Source organism: Elephas maximus, chromosome 6 (genome assembly GCF_024166365.1).
Source record: "Elephas maximus indicus isolate mEleMax1 chromosome 6, mEleMax1 primary haplotype, whole genome shotgun sequence".
Taxonomy (NCBI): domain Eukaryota; kingdom Metazoa; phylum Chordata; class Mammalia; order Proboscidea; family Elephantidae; genus Elephas; species Elephas maximus.
In genome coordinates this window covers 54,702,553-54,719,793 of record NC_064824.1, presented here as the reverse complement: position 1 = coordinate 54,719,793, position 17,241 = coordinate 54,702,553, and the positions used below count along the sequence as shown (strand labels likewise).

The 17,241-nt window shown below is 38.9% G+C and overlaps 1 protein-coding gene across 5 annotated transcripts in view; it reads left to right on the top strand.

The window, feature by feature from the left end:
• CYTIP (cytohesin 1 interacting protein) overlaps positions 1–17,241 on the top strand; it is a 75,629-nt gene that overhangs the window by 43,729 nt on the left and 14,659 nt on the right. For 4 of the 5 annotated variants that reach the window (XM_049887275.1, XM_049887273.1, XM_049887274.1 and 1 more), the window contains 5 exons: positions 6,171–6,220; positions 6,435–6,489; positions 10,487–10,589; positions 10,783–10,876; positions 14,510–14,579. In XM_049887275.1, the coding sequence (XP_049743232.1) occupies positions 6,171–6,220; positions 6,435–6,489; positions 10,487–10,589; positions 10,783–10,876; positions 14,510–14,579 (372 nt within the window). The remainder of the gene's footprint in view (positions 1–6,170; positions 6,221–6,434; positions 6,490–10,486; positions 10,590–10,782; positions 10,877–14,509; positions 14,580–17,241) is intronic. The other variant, XM_049887272.1, reaches the window with a different exon arrangement.

The window sequence follows — 17,241 nt, the reverse complement described above, 5'->3', positions numbered from 1 at the left end:
CATAGTAGGGGATATTACGATTTGAATATTGATGGCTGATCTTTTAAGTCATTTGATTAAAAACAGAAGAGTGATCACAGGCCCAACCCCTACCCACAATCCACCCATTGCCATTGAGTCAATTCTGACTCACAGCAACCCTATAGGACAGGGTAGCACTGTCCCATAAAGTTTCCAAGGAGTGGCTGGGTGGATTCAAACTGCCAACTTTTTGGTTAGAAGCTGTAGCTTTAAACCACTGCACCACCAGGGCTCCAAGCCTAACCCCAGGGCATCTTATATTAGTGGCTAGCAAGGAGGTAGGGAGCTTTGTCTATACAGCAGGCATAATTGAATGTGTGTTTTGCAGGCCTGCCAAATTGCTAAATTTGGATTTCTCATATTAGATAATGTGCAATAAAAGACAGCTGTTGCCAGCATATGCTGTGTGTTGTATACCAGTTCCTCATTCATGATTTTTGGTGTCATCGCTACAACCCTGACTGGGTCTCTGGAGCATGGGGCTCCCCAGGTTAGATCCCAGAATAGGGCACAGGGCTGCTCACCCTTGGGGAAGGCGGTAGAAAAACTTTTTCCAAAGCATAAGACCTTTGATGAAACCTCAGGCATACTTCATTTCATTTAGGCAGATGGTTCTGTGTATGAGCAAAGTCGAACCCTACGAACATTCCTTTCCACATCGCCTGAGTCTGACAGCCCATATCAAAAACAAGTAGGCTTTGTGTCAAGTTGTGGCAAGTGTCAGAGATTTTGATGGTATTTAATTTATTTAAATTGTTTTTTATTTAAAGGTTAGGTCTGATTGTTTTGTGTGTCACTGATAACCCAAATCAGTCAGTCCACAGGAACTGAAAATCTGCTGTGTCTCACATTGTGTTAGACAAATATTTTCAACTAGTCAATTAGCTAGATAGAAAGGTTAGCAGGAGGGAAACAAGGGAAATTACCTTTTCTGTAGATGCTTAGGGATCTGTCTTATGGATTTAAAAGATTTCATATCTGAATTTCTCCAGAATGGTTTTAGATTTAGAAAGCAGATTGGGGGTAGACCAGTTAAAATCTTACTATGATTATCTAGCAAAAGGGCATTTAAAATTGCCAAGAGAAGGCTTGAAATTTTAATAATTTATTCATTCTTGCCAACATTCATTCATTTAGCAATTATGTATGAAATTGCTATCTTACCAGGTTTTCTATTAGTCCTCCTTTTTCTAAACTCCTTGCTGTTTTTTTGGATTAAGACTTTTTGTTTGTTTCTCATTTTTAAATCTTTGGGATTTAAAAAGTGTATTTATATTTTCTTAGTGCTTACTCCTGTGTTTTCCTCAATAATATTTAATTTAATGAAGGACAAAGTTGAAGAATATCTTAACACATTCCTCTGGACAATAGAAGACTTTTTAGAATACTTGTCCTTAGATCTCCCATTACCACTTACTTACTTGCATTGTTGCCCAGCAGTTTATTTGCTGATCTCTTTATCTAATTTTAAGTAGTCACTGTATTTCAGGCCCTGTGGTCAGCAATGGGGTAAAAAAAAACAGAGTACCTATCTTAGTCATCTAGTGCTGCTGTTAACAGAAATACCACAAATGGATGGCTTTAAAAAAGAGAAGTTTATTTCCTCACAGTAAAGCGGCCTAAAATCCAAATTCAGGGTGTCAGCTCCAGGGGAAGGCTTTCTCTCCTAGTCATCCCTCAGGCTAGGAGCTTCTCTGCACAGGGACACTGAGTGCAAAGGATGCACTCTGCTCCCAGCACTACTTTCTTGGTGGTATGAGTTCCCCCTGTCTCTTGGCTCGCTTTTCTCTTTTATATCTCAAAAGATTGCCTCAAGACACAAGCCAATCTTGTAGGTTGAGTCCTGCCTCACTAACACAACTGCTGCCTACCTTCCCTCATTAACATCATAGAGGCAGGATTTATAACATAGGAAAACCGTACAATACCGGGAATCACGGCCCAGCTCAATTGATACACACGTTCTTGGGGGGACATAATTCAATCCATGACAGTACCCTAAGAGGCTCAAAAGGAGCCCTGGTGGTTCAGTGGCTAAACACTTGTCTGCTAGAAGAAAGATTGGCAGTTTGAAAGTACTAACCCATCCACGGGAGATAGATGTGGCAGTCTCCTGCAAAGATTTACAGCCTTGGAAATCCAATGGGGCAGTTCTTCTCTGTCCTGTAGAGTCACTATGAGTCGGATCAACTTGACATCAAAGGTTTTTAAGAGGCCCAAAGCATACAGAGGTATTTGATCCATTGTGTCCTTCGTATAAATTTGAAAAATGATGATTTGGGGCATGTTGGGCCACATAATGCGGCATGAGAGAAAAGGTATTTTTTGATTCACTTAAGATCAATTCAAGATTCCTTCACATTATAAACCGTGTTTTTCCTTGTCATCTTCTTTAGAGAAGTCAAATATACTTTTCTTAGGTCTGGGGAAATGAAGAAAAGAAAATTTATAATTTTATTTCTCAACCATGCCCCTTCTATAGATCTAAATATTTTATTTCAAATTCCAGCCCTATTGTCAGATTCAAAAGGATTGAAATCCACCCTAGAGTGTTATTTAGAAATGTGCACAACGCTTAATGAAAAAATATCAGGGTCAAAGAAGTAGCTTTCAGAACTGAGAAATGAGTTTTCTGCTGACAGTACACATCTCCCCAAATCTTAAACCCAACTGGGTCCTTCTGTATTTTTGCCAAGAGAAGTAAAAATAGTATACATTATAAAGTATGAAAAATGTAAATGGCAGTAATGTACATAAGGGACTTCAGTGTTCTTGTGTACATCCTCCGTGTGTAAGTCTCTGAGTTTATGTGTATATATATATATATATATATATATATATATATATACAAAAAACCCATTGCTGTCGAGTCGATTCTGACCCATAGTGACCCTAGAACAGAGTAGAACTGCCCCATAGGAATTCCAAGGAGCAGCTGGTGGACATGAATTGCCAATCTTTTGGTAAGTAGCCAGATCACTTAAAGTCTGCCCCACCAGGGCTCATATATATATATTTATATATATATATAAATATAAAATATGATCTGACTCATAGCAACTGTAGATACATAATATATATGTATTTTACGTATGTAGGGTCACTATGAGTTGGAATCAACTCGATGGTAATAGGTTTTTTTTTTTTTTTTTAGTGTGTACACGCAAGCATGCACACACACACGCATACATATATATACCTGGGTTCGATTTCTGGTGAGTGTACCTCATGTGCAGCCCCACCCACCTATCAGTGGAGGTTTGTGTGTTGTTATGATGGTGAACAAGTTTCAGTAGAGCTTCCAAACTAAGGCAGACTAGGAAGAAAGGGCTGGTGACCTATTTCCAAAAAATCAGCCAATGAAAATCCCATCGATCGCAATGGTCTGACCCGTAACCCACTGGACAGCATTTTATTCTCTTGTGCATGGGGTCACCATAAGTTGGGGGGTGACTAGACGGCAGCTAATGACAACAACATATTTATGCATATGTGATATATGTATTATATGTAATAATAATTTTTAAAAAACACATTGCTTTTGAGTTGATTCTAACTCATAGCAACCCTATAGATATCTGAATAATCTGATGAATAATGATAGCAAGAGCGATATTTAAAAAACTAAAACCTTAGTTATGATTACCAAAAAAAACCCAAACCCACTGCCGTCGAGTCAATTCCGACTCATAGTGACCCTATAGTGACCCTATTACAGATAACATAATTAGACATGGCCTACCTAAGTACCTCACAGCTTGCATTAAGGATAGAAGACAAAGCCGCTGAACAGTATGAAAATAGATTAAGATGTAAGTACAATATAAGGGAGAGATTGAGAATGCTTGGGAATATCAAGTTTATTCCTTTCTTCCAAAAAAGGCAGCCTATCGCATAGATGAAGGGTCCTCATCCTTGTTAACTGTACATATCAGGTACAGAAGCAGGCTATATCAAACCTTACAAACTGGTTAGGTATTCCACAGTCAGACCTCAAAAAATGCAAATAATACTATTTAACAAGAGGATCTTTTCGCTTCTGAGCTTTCCTATTTCAGTCTTCAGGGTCATGTGGATGACTTGAGGACTGGAACTGACAAGACAGGAAAATGTGATTCGTTCACATCAAATAGGTGGGAAGAGATCACCTCTTCATTCCATTAACTTTACTCACTGCCAGTTGAATTCTGAACACTGGGATATTCTGGAAATTTGTAAGAATTTGGTACCTGGTAATTAAAATTCCTTACAATGATGTAGGCTTCCCTCCTAAGGAGTGCCTAATGAGCATTTCATTCTGTAATTTGTCACATACCCATTAATTTCTTCTGTGTATTATTCTCCTTTCTGTTTTTCATTCTGTAATTATTTTTATTTGTCTAGACTGACTATGCATGAATCTCCTGTATTTTATGTATTCGTTGATGTAATCACAACCACATTAAGTTTACAGTTAAACATAGCATAAGCTTATGCTTGGGCCCTGGTGGCACAGTGGTTAAGAGCTCAGCTGGTAACCAAAGGGTCGGCATTTTGAGTCCACCAACCTGCGCCTTGGAAACCGATGGGGCAGTTCTACTCTGTCCTACAGGGTCGCTTGCTATGAGTCAGAATCGACTCGATGGAAAAGAGTTTGGTTTGTTTTGGTGCCAACAGTTCAGAAAGGGCTAATTAACATTCATTAATTTCTAAACAAAGCAAAAAATAAGCAAAAATCAACTGCAATCTCTTAAAAATAAGATGCCACATTTTGATGACTTTTCTTCTGTTTACTATGGTTGAATGTATTCTGAAAGCTTATGCTATATGATCTTTTCCTAAAATGTGCACAGAAATGAAGGTGATATTATTAAACAACGTAAGCCATTGATATCATCCTGAGGTTTCCTTTCCTTTTCTTGCCTGGAAATCTCTCTCCATTAATCCAGAGCTATTGCAAAAATAAGTCATAAACAGGATTGGAAGTCCTGAGTCCCTGGTTTCATCAGGCTTCTGTGTATATAAGTTGGTCCTTTAGAGATTATTTTTCCTTCTAAAAACGGTAACTCATATTGAACCATTACAATAAACACAGCCATCTCATCAACATTTCCAAGAGCTGTCAAATGTGTGGGTGTTACATGCTATTCTATGGCTGTTGTTTTTCTTTGGTTGTCACTGGGACTATACTTATTACAGTTAATCTTTCAGAAGCTGTTTTAAATACAGTTCAGGTATGAAGTTCTCTTTGGAAGCTTTGGGGTTTTGCCACAATTCATTAATTCTTTGCCCAAAATTAAAAACAACAACAACAAAACAAACAAAAAAACCCATTGCTGTCCGGTCGATTCCAATTCATAGGTACCCTTTAGGAGAGAGTAGAACTGCCCCATACAGTTTCAAAGGAATGGATGGTGGATTCGAACTGCCAACCTTTTGGTTAGCAGCCAAGCTCTTTTGCCACCCAAAAAACCCAGTGCCGTTGAGTCGATTCCGACTCAAAGCGACCCTATAGGCAGGGCTTCCTCTTTTGCCACAGTGTGTTATTATTGAAGTCTCTTTTACTCTCTTAAGACGAATTCCTAAAAGTCCGTTTCCCAGCTCTCCCTTGCCATCATTTGTTATTAGTTGTCTTGGAGTCAATTCCAATTCATGTGTGCAGAGTAAAACTACTTCATAGGGTTTCCAAAAAACCCTAAAAAGATGAAAAAGAGGAAGAGCTTCAACAAAATGGATTGACATAGTGGCTGCTACGGTAGGCTCGAGCATAAGAACGATTGTGAGGATGGCGAAGGACCGGGCAGCGTTTCATTCTGTTGTATATATGGTCACTACGAGTCAGAACCAACTCTATGGCCCCTAACAGCAACAACGGGATTTCCAAAGCTATTACTTTCCCAAAGCAGATCATCAGGCATGTCCTCAGGGACATCTCTGGGTGTGTTAGAACCGTCAAACTTTAGGCTAGAAGTAGCTTAACTATTTGCACCATCCAGGAATCCACTTGCTATTACTGGAGAATGGAAATTGCTGCATTTACATGGCAATTTCCCAGAAGCTGGGATAAAGAAGGTGATAAAGAGAACAAAGTTCTTTGTGATTTAAACCATTTTACAGGTTGATGTGTCTTAAGGACTTTTAGATAACTGTGTGCTTATTGTATTTTTCAGCTTGCTTTGACCAGATCAAGTTCTTTAGGTGACTTTTCCTGGCCTCAAAGGTAAAGAGATTTACCAGTTTTTTTGATCATTCACCAAAATATTTAGGGATACAGTTCTCCAGACTGTTGGTAATGCACACACACACACACATACACAGAGTCATGCATATGATTTAGCTAAATGTCAGCTATTTTTAGCTGTGACAGTTATTTTTAAAGTAAATACTGTGCCAAATATGATGCTTTGATCTTCATATGTAGTTTTTTATTACAGAAAACTGCTGATTGTGGAAAAGCAGGATAATGAAACATTTGGATTTGAAATTCAGGTGGGAAGTTTTCAAATATTCCAGACATTTTAGAAAGAAAGTTGCTCTATCGTATATGTAATATAATTATATATTAAAATCTATATTTATGTGAATTTTTTATGTATTTGCATTTGATACATTTTGCATAATCATATTTTACACTGTGTATCAGATTTTAATGTTAACTTTAGTATTCAAGAAATATTTGAAAAGCTATATACCTACGTCTACTGAATGCATGCATGTAGTCATGTATAGTTCTTGTTACACTTTGAATATACTGAAGCGTTCATATTAGATATAATAAAAATTTGTACTTTTTTTTTTTTGCTAGTGGCAATACTTTATTTTTTGAAACACTTGACATTTGGCTTTAATTGCAGGTAGGAAATTTAACAGTCGTTATAGGTTTCAATGTAATTGCCCAAGAATTTTATTTTTTATTTTCTGTCTGCTTTTTAATATATATTTTAATGGCCGTATTTGTAAGGATGGCGACTTAGGTCAAATGAAGCCCGTAGGTGCAGCAGTAGTAGTTTAAGTGTTACCGGCTCTTTTCCATAGCCCTCCTGCATTTCTTTTTGATGTGTTTTCCACAATCATGTTCTTACGCTATACATCAGGTGTTAGATCTTAGCTTTGGTGTTGCTTTCAGAAAACCCTGGATGACTAAATCTGAGCCCCACAATTGGAAAATCAGTGTGTATTTATTTTAAGATTAGGAACAGGAAGCTGCTAAGCAAAACATGTTTTATGAGTGAAGAAACAAAATGACACTCTAGCGGCAATGAACAGGGAGAAAGCTCTAAGAGAAAAGGAGATACCTGCTGCTTTTTGAGAGCTTCTACTTTTAAATTTGGTGAAATCTATAATTCTTCCATCTAGTTCTAGAAGCATTGTACTCTCTCTTATTTTAGTCACATGAAACACTCCCTACTTTGTTGTCCAGACACTTCTTTTCAAGTGAGATTTATCCCAGGATGTACAACAATTGCTACTGAAAACAGGATAAATGACTACATAGCTTCTCATTCTGCTATAACACACACATACTGACACACACATAATATGTACTGTATGTCACTGTTTCATGATGTCTTCTGCCCATACCGTAAGCATTTATTCTATGTAGCTCGAAAGTCAAAACTATCATTAGTAGACAATGGGCTGCAGTACCGTTGAAACTTTGTAGATCAACATGACCTAATGACCTCACCTGTGAACTGCAACATGCATGTTTTATCTCAGTGACGCAGGTATCCACTCTCCTGTACATTCCCCTTTTGGTGTATGCTTCCCATGACCAGGTCTACACCATAATCTCCTCTGTACTTATAAGATGTGCAGCAGTGAACAAATAGGAGAAATGTTTCTGGGAACTCTGTGAATTCAGACAGAGCCCCTGTACCCATATTGCTCACCCAGTGTGAGCACGTATTTTGAGTCCTGGCCTCCTAAGTAGAAGATACAAGGTCTACTCCTCCTCTCTGGTTTTCCATGTGGCTGGCTTTAGGCTACTAATGAGAATCATGTAGCATGATAGGATCACAGCTTTAAACTCGGGCATACCTGGGTTCAAATTCTCTCCATACCTGTTTTATGGGGCTCTTAGGAGTTTTAAACGAAGTACCACATGTAAAGTACCTAGTGGCTTGGTGCCAGTAACAACAAATGACAAATTTTAGAATGAAGGTTACTGAGCATGCAAAAAGGCGATGTCACTGTTATGGATTGAATTGTGCCCCCCCCCCATATATATGTTGTAAATCCTAATGCCCATATTTGTGGTTATAATCCCATTTGGGAATGGATTGTCTTTGTTATGTTAATGAGGCAGTATTAGTGTAGGATGTATTTTAAATCAATCTCTTTTGGGATATAAAAAAGCAAATTAACCAAGCAAGCAGCACAAATAGAGGGAAAGATAAATGCCACATGATGGCCAAGGAACCTAGGAATAGAAGCTGAAAAGAGACAAGGACCTTCCCCTAGGAGACAGAGAGAGAGAGCCTTCCCCTAGAGCCAGTACCCTGAATCTGAACTTCTCGCCTCCTAAACTGAGTACATACATTTCTGTTCAATAAAGCCACCCACTTGTGGTATTTCTGTTATACTAGCACTAAATAACTAAAACAATCCCTTTCTGTCTCAAAGAAGTCCTGGATGGTCATTCTGTACCAGGCTCTTAGAACTGGGAGCTGAAAGACTAGGTAAAAGGGAAAGAAGTATCTGATTATTTCTTTTTATAACTTTTGGGCTTCTGCCCTTTCTTCTCTATCTCTAACCTCCAAATTTTACACCCATGGTGAACACATATACAGGCATTGGCTACATAAATCGACATGTTTCCCCTCCACTATACTCACTTTAGGGAGCTCTGGTGGCCCAGTGGTTAAAGCACTCAGCTGCCCACTGAAAGGCCAGCGGTTTGAACCCACCAGCTGTCTGTGGGAGAAAGATGTGCCTATCTGCTTCCTTAAAGACTTACAGCCTTGGAAACCCTTATAGGGCAGTTCTAGTCTGTCATCTAGGGTCGCTATTAGTCGGAATTGACTCGACGGCAACGGGTTTGGTTTTGGTTTTTATACTCACTTTGATCACTGGAGACTGAGGCTAGAGTCTTACTGCTAATGAGAATTGTTATAACAGTGGTTTCAAAAACGAGTGCCAGTTATATCTTTAGTTAATGCATCACATGAACTAGAATACTCTTCTGTCTCTAGAAAGATCTGGGCTTTAGTGAGAAGATTCTCTGGCAGGACAACTGTTAAAGGGGCTTCTGAGATCAATGCAAAGTATATAACATGATCTTTTAAAGTTCCTTTTACCTTTAAATACCTTATAGATTGACTAGAAATCTCTTAGAGGTTAACAAACCCAAGTGGCTAGAAATTTCTTGCATGTGACTGACTTGTGGTGCCTCACAGATTATCAAGTAAGAAGGAATGAACATTAGAGATTAATATCTTCATCAGAAAGAAGTATTTCGATGTGGCTTAATTTTAGGAATCACACGTTTAAAAGACTTAACTCAGAACACTGATTTTGGTGCTAAATGGAACTAGACCTCATAACTCAAATGTGTAGAAAGGAAAAACTTGTTTGTTATAGGTCATCGGGATGCGATGTCTTTAGTGTTGCTACAGTTTGAAACAAACAAACAAAACACATACTTTTGCCACATTGCAGGAGGCAAAGCATAACTTCCTAATTTAGTTGGGTGACTAATGAACCAGTGAATATTCAGGGCAGGCGTACAGGAGAATGCTCAGAAATGAAGATAATTGAGTCAATTATAGTGCTTTTGAATAAATGCAGGGCAGATTGTCACTATTTGTGGAACTCTGATTTAAAATTATCATTGTTGGCATATCTCCCTGTCCGCGTGTGTACTGTGTGTGTACTTGCCTGTAATGATTGCTTGCGAGAACCATATAGGGTTTTTTCTCTTTGCTCTTCAACAACATTATTTTATCCTGTTAGGAAACGAGAAACTTAATTTTTCTTAATAAACATGCAATGATGGTAGCATCAACTGGTCTCTTAGGCTTGAAAAGCTAAACTCTTCAGGTGCACTTAACCTATTTTCTCAAGTCAGATCTTTTTTTTTTTTTTTTTGAATGGGGTTGACTGCAAATTTCTTGGAAGAATTGTAAAATTGGTAGCTATGATTCAGTTTATACTCAGGAAATCCTTTCCAAATTGTTCTTTGCACTTACCTGGAGAAGCTAGGTGGTACAAACCGTTAACACACTCAGCTGCTAACTGAAAGGTTGGGAACTTGAGTCCACCCAAGGGTGCCTTGAAAGAAGGATTTGGTGATCTACTTCCAAAAAATTCAGCCATCGAAAACCCAATGGAACACAGTTCTACTCTGACACACAGGGGGTTGCTATGAGTCATTCCTTTTTTACCATGGCACTTAAGATAATAGATGCAATTTTATTTTTGGTAATTAGATTTTGAGGCTTTTTTTTTTTAACATAGTAACTGTATATCACCCTCATTCTTACAGACTTACAGACTCCAGAACCAGAACACCTGCCCCTGGGAGATGTGTACCCTGATCTGCAAAATACGAGAGGACAGCCCAGCTCACTGCTCTGGCCTGCAAACTGGTAACTTATAACTTTGCTCATGTTTCCAATCATTTAAGTAGCAAGCAAAGAAAGCTTTTTGATAGTGAAGATCAGGATGTGACCGTAGCTTTGAATTTCTGTTTGGAGCTCGTTTGTTTCGTTTCATTTGCAGTACAAATCAGGAGGGATTTTTTAACTGCTTGTAACACTCATTTTTCTTGGCATCTCCCAGGTGATATCCTTGCAAATATCAATGGCGTGAGCACAGAAGGCTTCACACACAAACAAGTGGTTGACCTGATCAGATCGTCAGGAAACCTGCTAACGTAACTATCCGTCTAGTTCCCTTGGGGCATCAAAAATGTTATGATCTCTCATAATACCTGTTGAGTGAATGAATAGGCTTTTTGTTCAAGGATCACGGAAAGGGAGGCTGTGTACCACAGCTTTGCAATTGGGTACGGACATTTTTATCCGTTTCTTTTGTTTCTCAAGGTTTTCTCAGACGTGAAAATGTTGTCAACATCTGAAGTCGGAGGACATCAATAGTCTACATGTCTGTGTGGGTGGCATAGCATTTAAAAAAGTGTTTTTCAAATGTCAGATTTAATTATGCTGGCACACACTGTCTTTGGGCTGAGAGGGTAGCTGGTCCCATTTGCCTGGTTGATATAATCTTGTGGCTAGAACAAATAAGAGGTCAAAGGATTGAGTTTTTTTTTCCCTCTTATGCCACAAGCCAATTCTTTTTATCTTCTAGTGTTCGATTTGGAAGGGGTGAACAAAGCCTGCTTATTTGGAAGGGGAGAGCAAAGTCTGCTCACCCCCTACCCCAATACATACATCCACACCTACTAACATTCCAGATGTATGAATGGGACATTGGTCTCTCCTATTTAGGGATTTGACTACTTACCATGATATCACTGCATCTGATAAGACCTTAGTGAGCAATTAAAAGATGGAATACATTCATTCATTAGCATATTATTGAGCAAATACCATGTTTCCAGCTCTGTGATAGGCTGACAGGAGACAAACATAAAGAGTCTCCTAGTGTTTTCACTCTGTGGAAGGAAATGGATAAGGAAAGCCCCTACAAAGACATAATTCTATTATTTCGATTATTGATAATGGCTATGAAGAAAATAAAATGGACAATGGGATAGAAAATGGAGTAAGTGGACTGCGACTTTAGCTTAGGTGTTCAAAGAGGTTCTCTCTGAGAAGGTGACATTTGAGCTGAGACCTAAATGAAGAGAAAAGGATGGTCATATGAACACCTGGTAAGAGTGCTTTAGGTAAAGAGAGAGGTTGCTTGACTTTTCAAAAGGAGCTTGGCCTGTCTAAGGGACAGAGAGAAAGCCAGTGTAATAGGAGGTTGATGGATAAAGGTGAAATATGATCAAAAGTGAAAACAGAGAGGTGCCCAGGGGGCAGACCATGGGGTTCATCAGTCATGCCAAGTGTTTAGGTTTTATTCAAATTGAAAAAAAAAAAAAAAATCCAGTTGCCTAGTTGATTCCTACTCATGGAAACCCCACATTGGATCAGTGTTCCATAGGGTTTTCCAATGGCTGGTTTTTTGGAAGTGGATGGCCAGGACTGTCTTCTGAGACACCTTGGGGTAGACTTAAAACTCCAACTGTTTGGTTAACAGCGGAACATGTGAACCATTTGTACGACCCAGGGATTCCTATTCTGATTGAGTGGGACATACATTATCTTGTCATTCTGCTCAGCCACCTTAGTTTTATTTCTATTTATAGATGAAGTGACTCAGGCCTAAATGAGGGATTAGTTAAGGTCACCAGCTAGTAAGGGAGAGAGCAGGGACTTGAGCCACCTATTATACCACGGCTGCTCATTTCAAGCTGCTAACAGAAAATCCCCTGGATGTTCTTCAGTGATTTTGTATCTAAAACTTCAAAGGACATTTTGCACATGTGTGGGAGCAGTTTTGAAAGTTGACTGGTGGCAGTAAAGGTAAAGCTAAAGCTGAGTCCAGCTTTCTGTGTTCCGTGAGTCCAGGGAAAATATAAGGGCACTATTGCTCCAGAGAAACCTGGACCCAGAAGATAGAAACCATATAGAGTCCAAGGGAAAATGCTGGTGGTCAGAGGCAAAAAAATATGTTCCAACTGGGTGTAGTGGGCAGCCACCAGCTAGGTGATTAAGGGGAGACAGCTGTTGGAGTCAAAGATCCGGAAAACGAGAGACAGTCTGTATACATACTGAAGAGAGCGACCATTGTCTGGGGTTTTGCCTGTAGAGATCTATGCTTGGGCAGGTCAGATAGATATAAAGAGTCTCAATGAAACAGATTCATAAGGATCTCCACTCTTGCACAAAGAGTTAAAGGAAAAAAAAAAAAAGGTGCCATCAGGTCAATTCAGACTCATAGCGACCTTATAGGACAGAGTAGAGCTGCCCCTTAATGTTTCCAAGGAGTGGCTGGTGGATTTGAAATGCTGGCCTTGTGGTTAGCAGCCAAGCTCTTAACCACTGCGCCACCAGGGGCCCCCAAAGACATAGGACCACCCTAATAGGAAAAGCAGATATATTCTTGGTTTGCTGTCATCTCATTATCTCAGACAGATGGTATTGGAAGTAAAGGAAAATCAGTATCCCTATTTAATGCTGTTATTTACCGTGTCTGGAAAAATTTCTTGTATCTTTATAGGGTTATAGTTTATTTATCAGAAGAAATTTAAAAATGTTTATGTGTGTGATTCACGAATGGCATTTGTATCTTATTCAGATGGATGACTTAGTTGCCAAAATAAAGGCCTCTAACTTGAGCCCACAAAACCAATCAGCTCCCCCAGGATAGAATAACATTTTTATTTTTAGAAAAGCATTTGGTGTAGGAGAAAAAGAACACTGTCAAGTTGATGATTCTCGGATTAAAGTTTGTAAAACCTAAAATGTTCTGAGATGAAAGAGTGATATGAAGGTTATTATTTTATAGTGGTTCTGGTTCAGTTTGTTCTAGTTCCAAAATTAAGGCAATTAACAGAGATAAAAGATCTGAGGGAGGAAAAGCTAAGTCCCTGGGTGGTACAAAGGGTTAAGAGCTTAACTACTAGCTGAAAGGTAGGCTGTTTGAACCCACCCAGGGGCTCCTTGGAAGACAGGACTGACAGTCTGCTTCTGAAAGGTCACAGCCTTGAAAACCCTGCACACATGGGGTCACCAGGAGTCAGAATTGACTTGATGGCATCTGAAAACAACAGCAAGGGAGGAAAGGATTTCTCCCTGCTTCTAGCAATAGCATGTTGATTCCACTGTTTTGAAGGTCCCTTAGTTCCTGCTGCTGCCATTGCTGTACCGCTTATGCTTGGCACAGAGCTTAGAGTCTGGCACATAGTACATGCCCAATAAATATCCACCAAATGAGTGAGGTGATTCAGCCAATCCCCACAATAATAAATCTCAGCAGAGAACAATAATTGTATGGTGACGTCTATAAAATTAGCTACAGTTTACAAATTAGCCTTAACCTTTTCTTTTAACTACCCAAGGGAAAACCAAACCCACTGCCATCGAATAGATTCCGACTCATAGCAACCTAGTAGGACAGAGTAGAACTGCCCCACAGGGTTTCCAAAGCTGTAAATCTTTAAGGAAGCAGATTGCCACATCTTTCTCCTATAGATCAGCTGGTGGGTTCAAACTGCTGATCTTTGGGTTAGCAGCCAAATGCTTTAACCACTGCGCCATCAGGGCTCCTATCCTCTCAAGCGGAAGTTTTATTTATTTATTTCCATTTTCTTCCTCTCAATGTTGTAGAAGCTTTGGCCTAGGTCCAAATACCTAAAGTGCCAGGAGAAATATAACATTTATGTTGTTTTTTTAGTATAGTCTGTGCTCAAAGTGTAGTACTCCATAAGGGTGTATGTGTTTAAAAGAACCACTCGCGCCATTCCCACTATCCTTTTTCTGTTTTATTTAAACAGGATAGAGACTCTTAATGGAACAATGATTCTGAGAAGAGCAGAGCTGGAGGCAAAGCTTCAGGTTTTAAAGGTAATTTAATTTTACATAGTGATGTACACTTTTCGTCCTTGAATGTGTGAGTGGTAGAATGAAGATCTATTTGAGGAATTGGGACGCCATTGAAGATAAAATGTCATGATGAGCAAACACACCATCAACTCTGAAAGGGAATAAAATTAAAATTTCCAGGCGAGGTTGCACAGTGGAGGATGTTTACTGAAAATTTCCCAGACTGGCTCTTTGAGGGTCTTACAAATCTCATTTTGCTGGGCTGGTGACTCTCTTCCAAGACATGAACTCCACCCCCGCAATTATGTGTGCCAGAGTCCTAGCCTTTGTAGACCCGTCCTTTGGTCCCAGTTAACTTCTTTATTCCAGTGCTTATTTCTGCATGGCAATGAGGTGGCCAGTCTGAGCAGGGTTGCATGGCGTACTCCATCAGGTTGCTTACTTGGCTTTGTTGAGATGTTTCAACAAACAGAGACAGTGCTGGAAGCGCTCACTCGTCTATGCCAAGAAATTTGGAAGACAGCTATCTGGCCAACCTACTGGAAGAGATCCATATTTGTACCCATTTCAAAGAAGGGTGGTCCAACAGAATGTGGATATTATTGAACAATATCATTAATATTACGCACAAGTAAAATTTTGCTGAAGGTCTTTCAAAAGCTGTTCCAGCGGTACATCAACAGGGAACTGCCAGCAATTCAAGCTGAATTAAGAAGAGGACGTGGAGCAAAGGATATCACTGATGATGTCAGATGGATTATAATTGAAAGCAGAAAATAGGAGAAAAATGTTTACCTGTGTTTTATTGACTATATAAATACATTCCACTGTGTGAATCATAACAAATTATGGATAACATTGTGAAGAATGGAAATTCCAGGACACTTAATTGTGCTCACGAAGAACCTGTACTTAGACCAAGAGGCAGTTGTTTGAACAGAACAAAGGATGCTCCATGGTTTAAAGTCAGGAAAGGTGTGCATCAGGGTTGTAACTTTTCACCATGGTTATTCAGTCTGTACGCTGAGCAAAAACTCAGAGAAGTAGGAACGCATTATCAGGATTGGAGGAAGACTCATTAACAACCTGCGATATGCAGATGACACAACCTTACTTGCTGAAAGTGAAGGGGATTTAAAGTACTTACTGATGAAGATCAAAGACCACAGCATCAGTATAGATTACACCTCAACATAAAGAAAACAAAATCCTCACAACTCGACCAATAAGCAAAATTGTTGTAAACGAAGAAAATATTGAAGTTGTAAGGGATTTCATTTTACTTGGATCCACATTCCACAATCAACACCTGTGGAAGTGGCAGTCAAGAAATCAAATGACACATTGCATTGGGCAAATCTGCTGCAAAAGATCTCTTTAAAGTGTTAAAATGCAAAGATGTCACTTTAAGGACTAAGGTGCACCTGCCCCAAGCCATGGTGGACAATGAATGAAAAAGGAAGACCAAAGAAGAACTGATACCTTTTACTTATGGTGCTGGCGAAGAATATTGAACATACCATGGACTGCCAGAAGAACAAACAAATCCGTCTTGGAAGAATTACAGCCAGAATGCTCCTCAGAAGCAAGGATGGTGAGACTATGTCTCACACACTTTGGACACGTTGTCAGGAGGGATCAGTCCCTGGAGAAGGACGTCATGTTTGGTGAAGTAGAGGGTCAGCAAAAAAGAGGAAGACCCTCAACTAGATGGATTGACACAGTGGTTGCAACAATATGCTCAAGCATAACAACTATTGTGAGGATGGCACAGGGCCGGGAAATGTTTCATTCTGTTGTACGTAGGGTCGCTATGAGTTGGAAGTGACTTGATGGCATCTAACAACAGCAATATAATGAAGTATGTACTTATTAATTATTGAACCCACTAAGTATACAAACATATATACATATGATACATATATGTATATACACATATACACGTATGTGTAAATACATTTATGGGAAAACCCTTAAAGATGAAATTTTGTGATGAGGAAATTGCAGAATTATCAAAAGCCACACAATTACTGCTGCAGGAATATCCAATTATGTCTAATCTTGTATTCTTCTCTTCCTCTACATCCAATTCATCAACAAGCCCTACTTTCTTCTGTGTCAACATTGGTTTTGATATTTTTGTCACTTTGCTTATCCCTGTGATTTTTTAAAATCAACTTGTCAAATTCCTTTAAAGAATTCCTCTGCTCAGATTTTGATTAGAATTTAATTTATAAAATAAATGAGATCAATTGACATCTTTATGGTTTTCATTTTTATCGCTTTGAACACAGTATCTCATTTTATTCAGGTCTTTTATGGACTTGAAAACATTCTGTAATTTTCTTCATACATTCTCACATATCTTTTACTAAATTTATTCTTAGATCTAATTTTCCTTACTATAATAAATATAAAGAGCTCTGGTGGCACAGTGGTTAAGCACTCAGCTGCTAACTGAGAAGCGAGCGGTTCAAACCCACCAGTTGCTCCAAGGGAGAAAGATGCAGCAGCCAGCTTCCATAAAGATTTACAGCTCTAGAAACCCTGCTGGGCAATTCGACTCTGTCTTACAGCGTTGCTATGAGTAGGAATCAACTGGATGGCAACTGGTTTTATAATAAACATGATCTTTAAAATTTTATTCTTATTGCTATTAATTTTTATATTGATTTTCTTAATT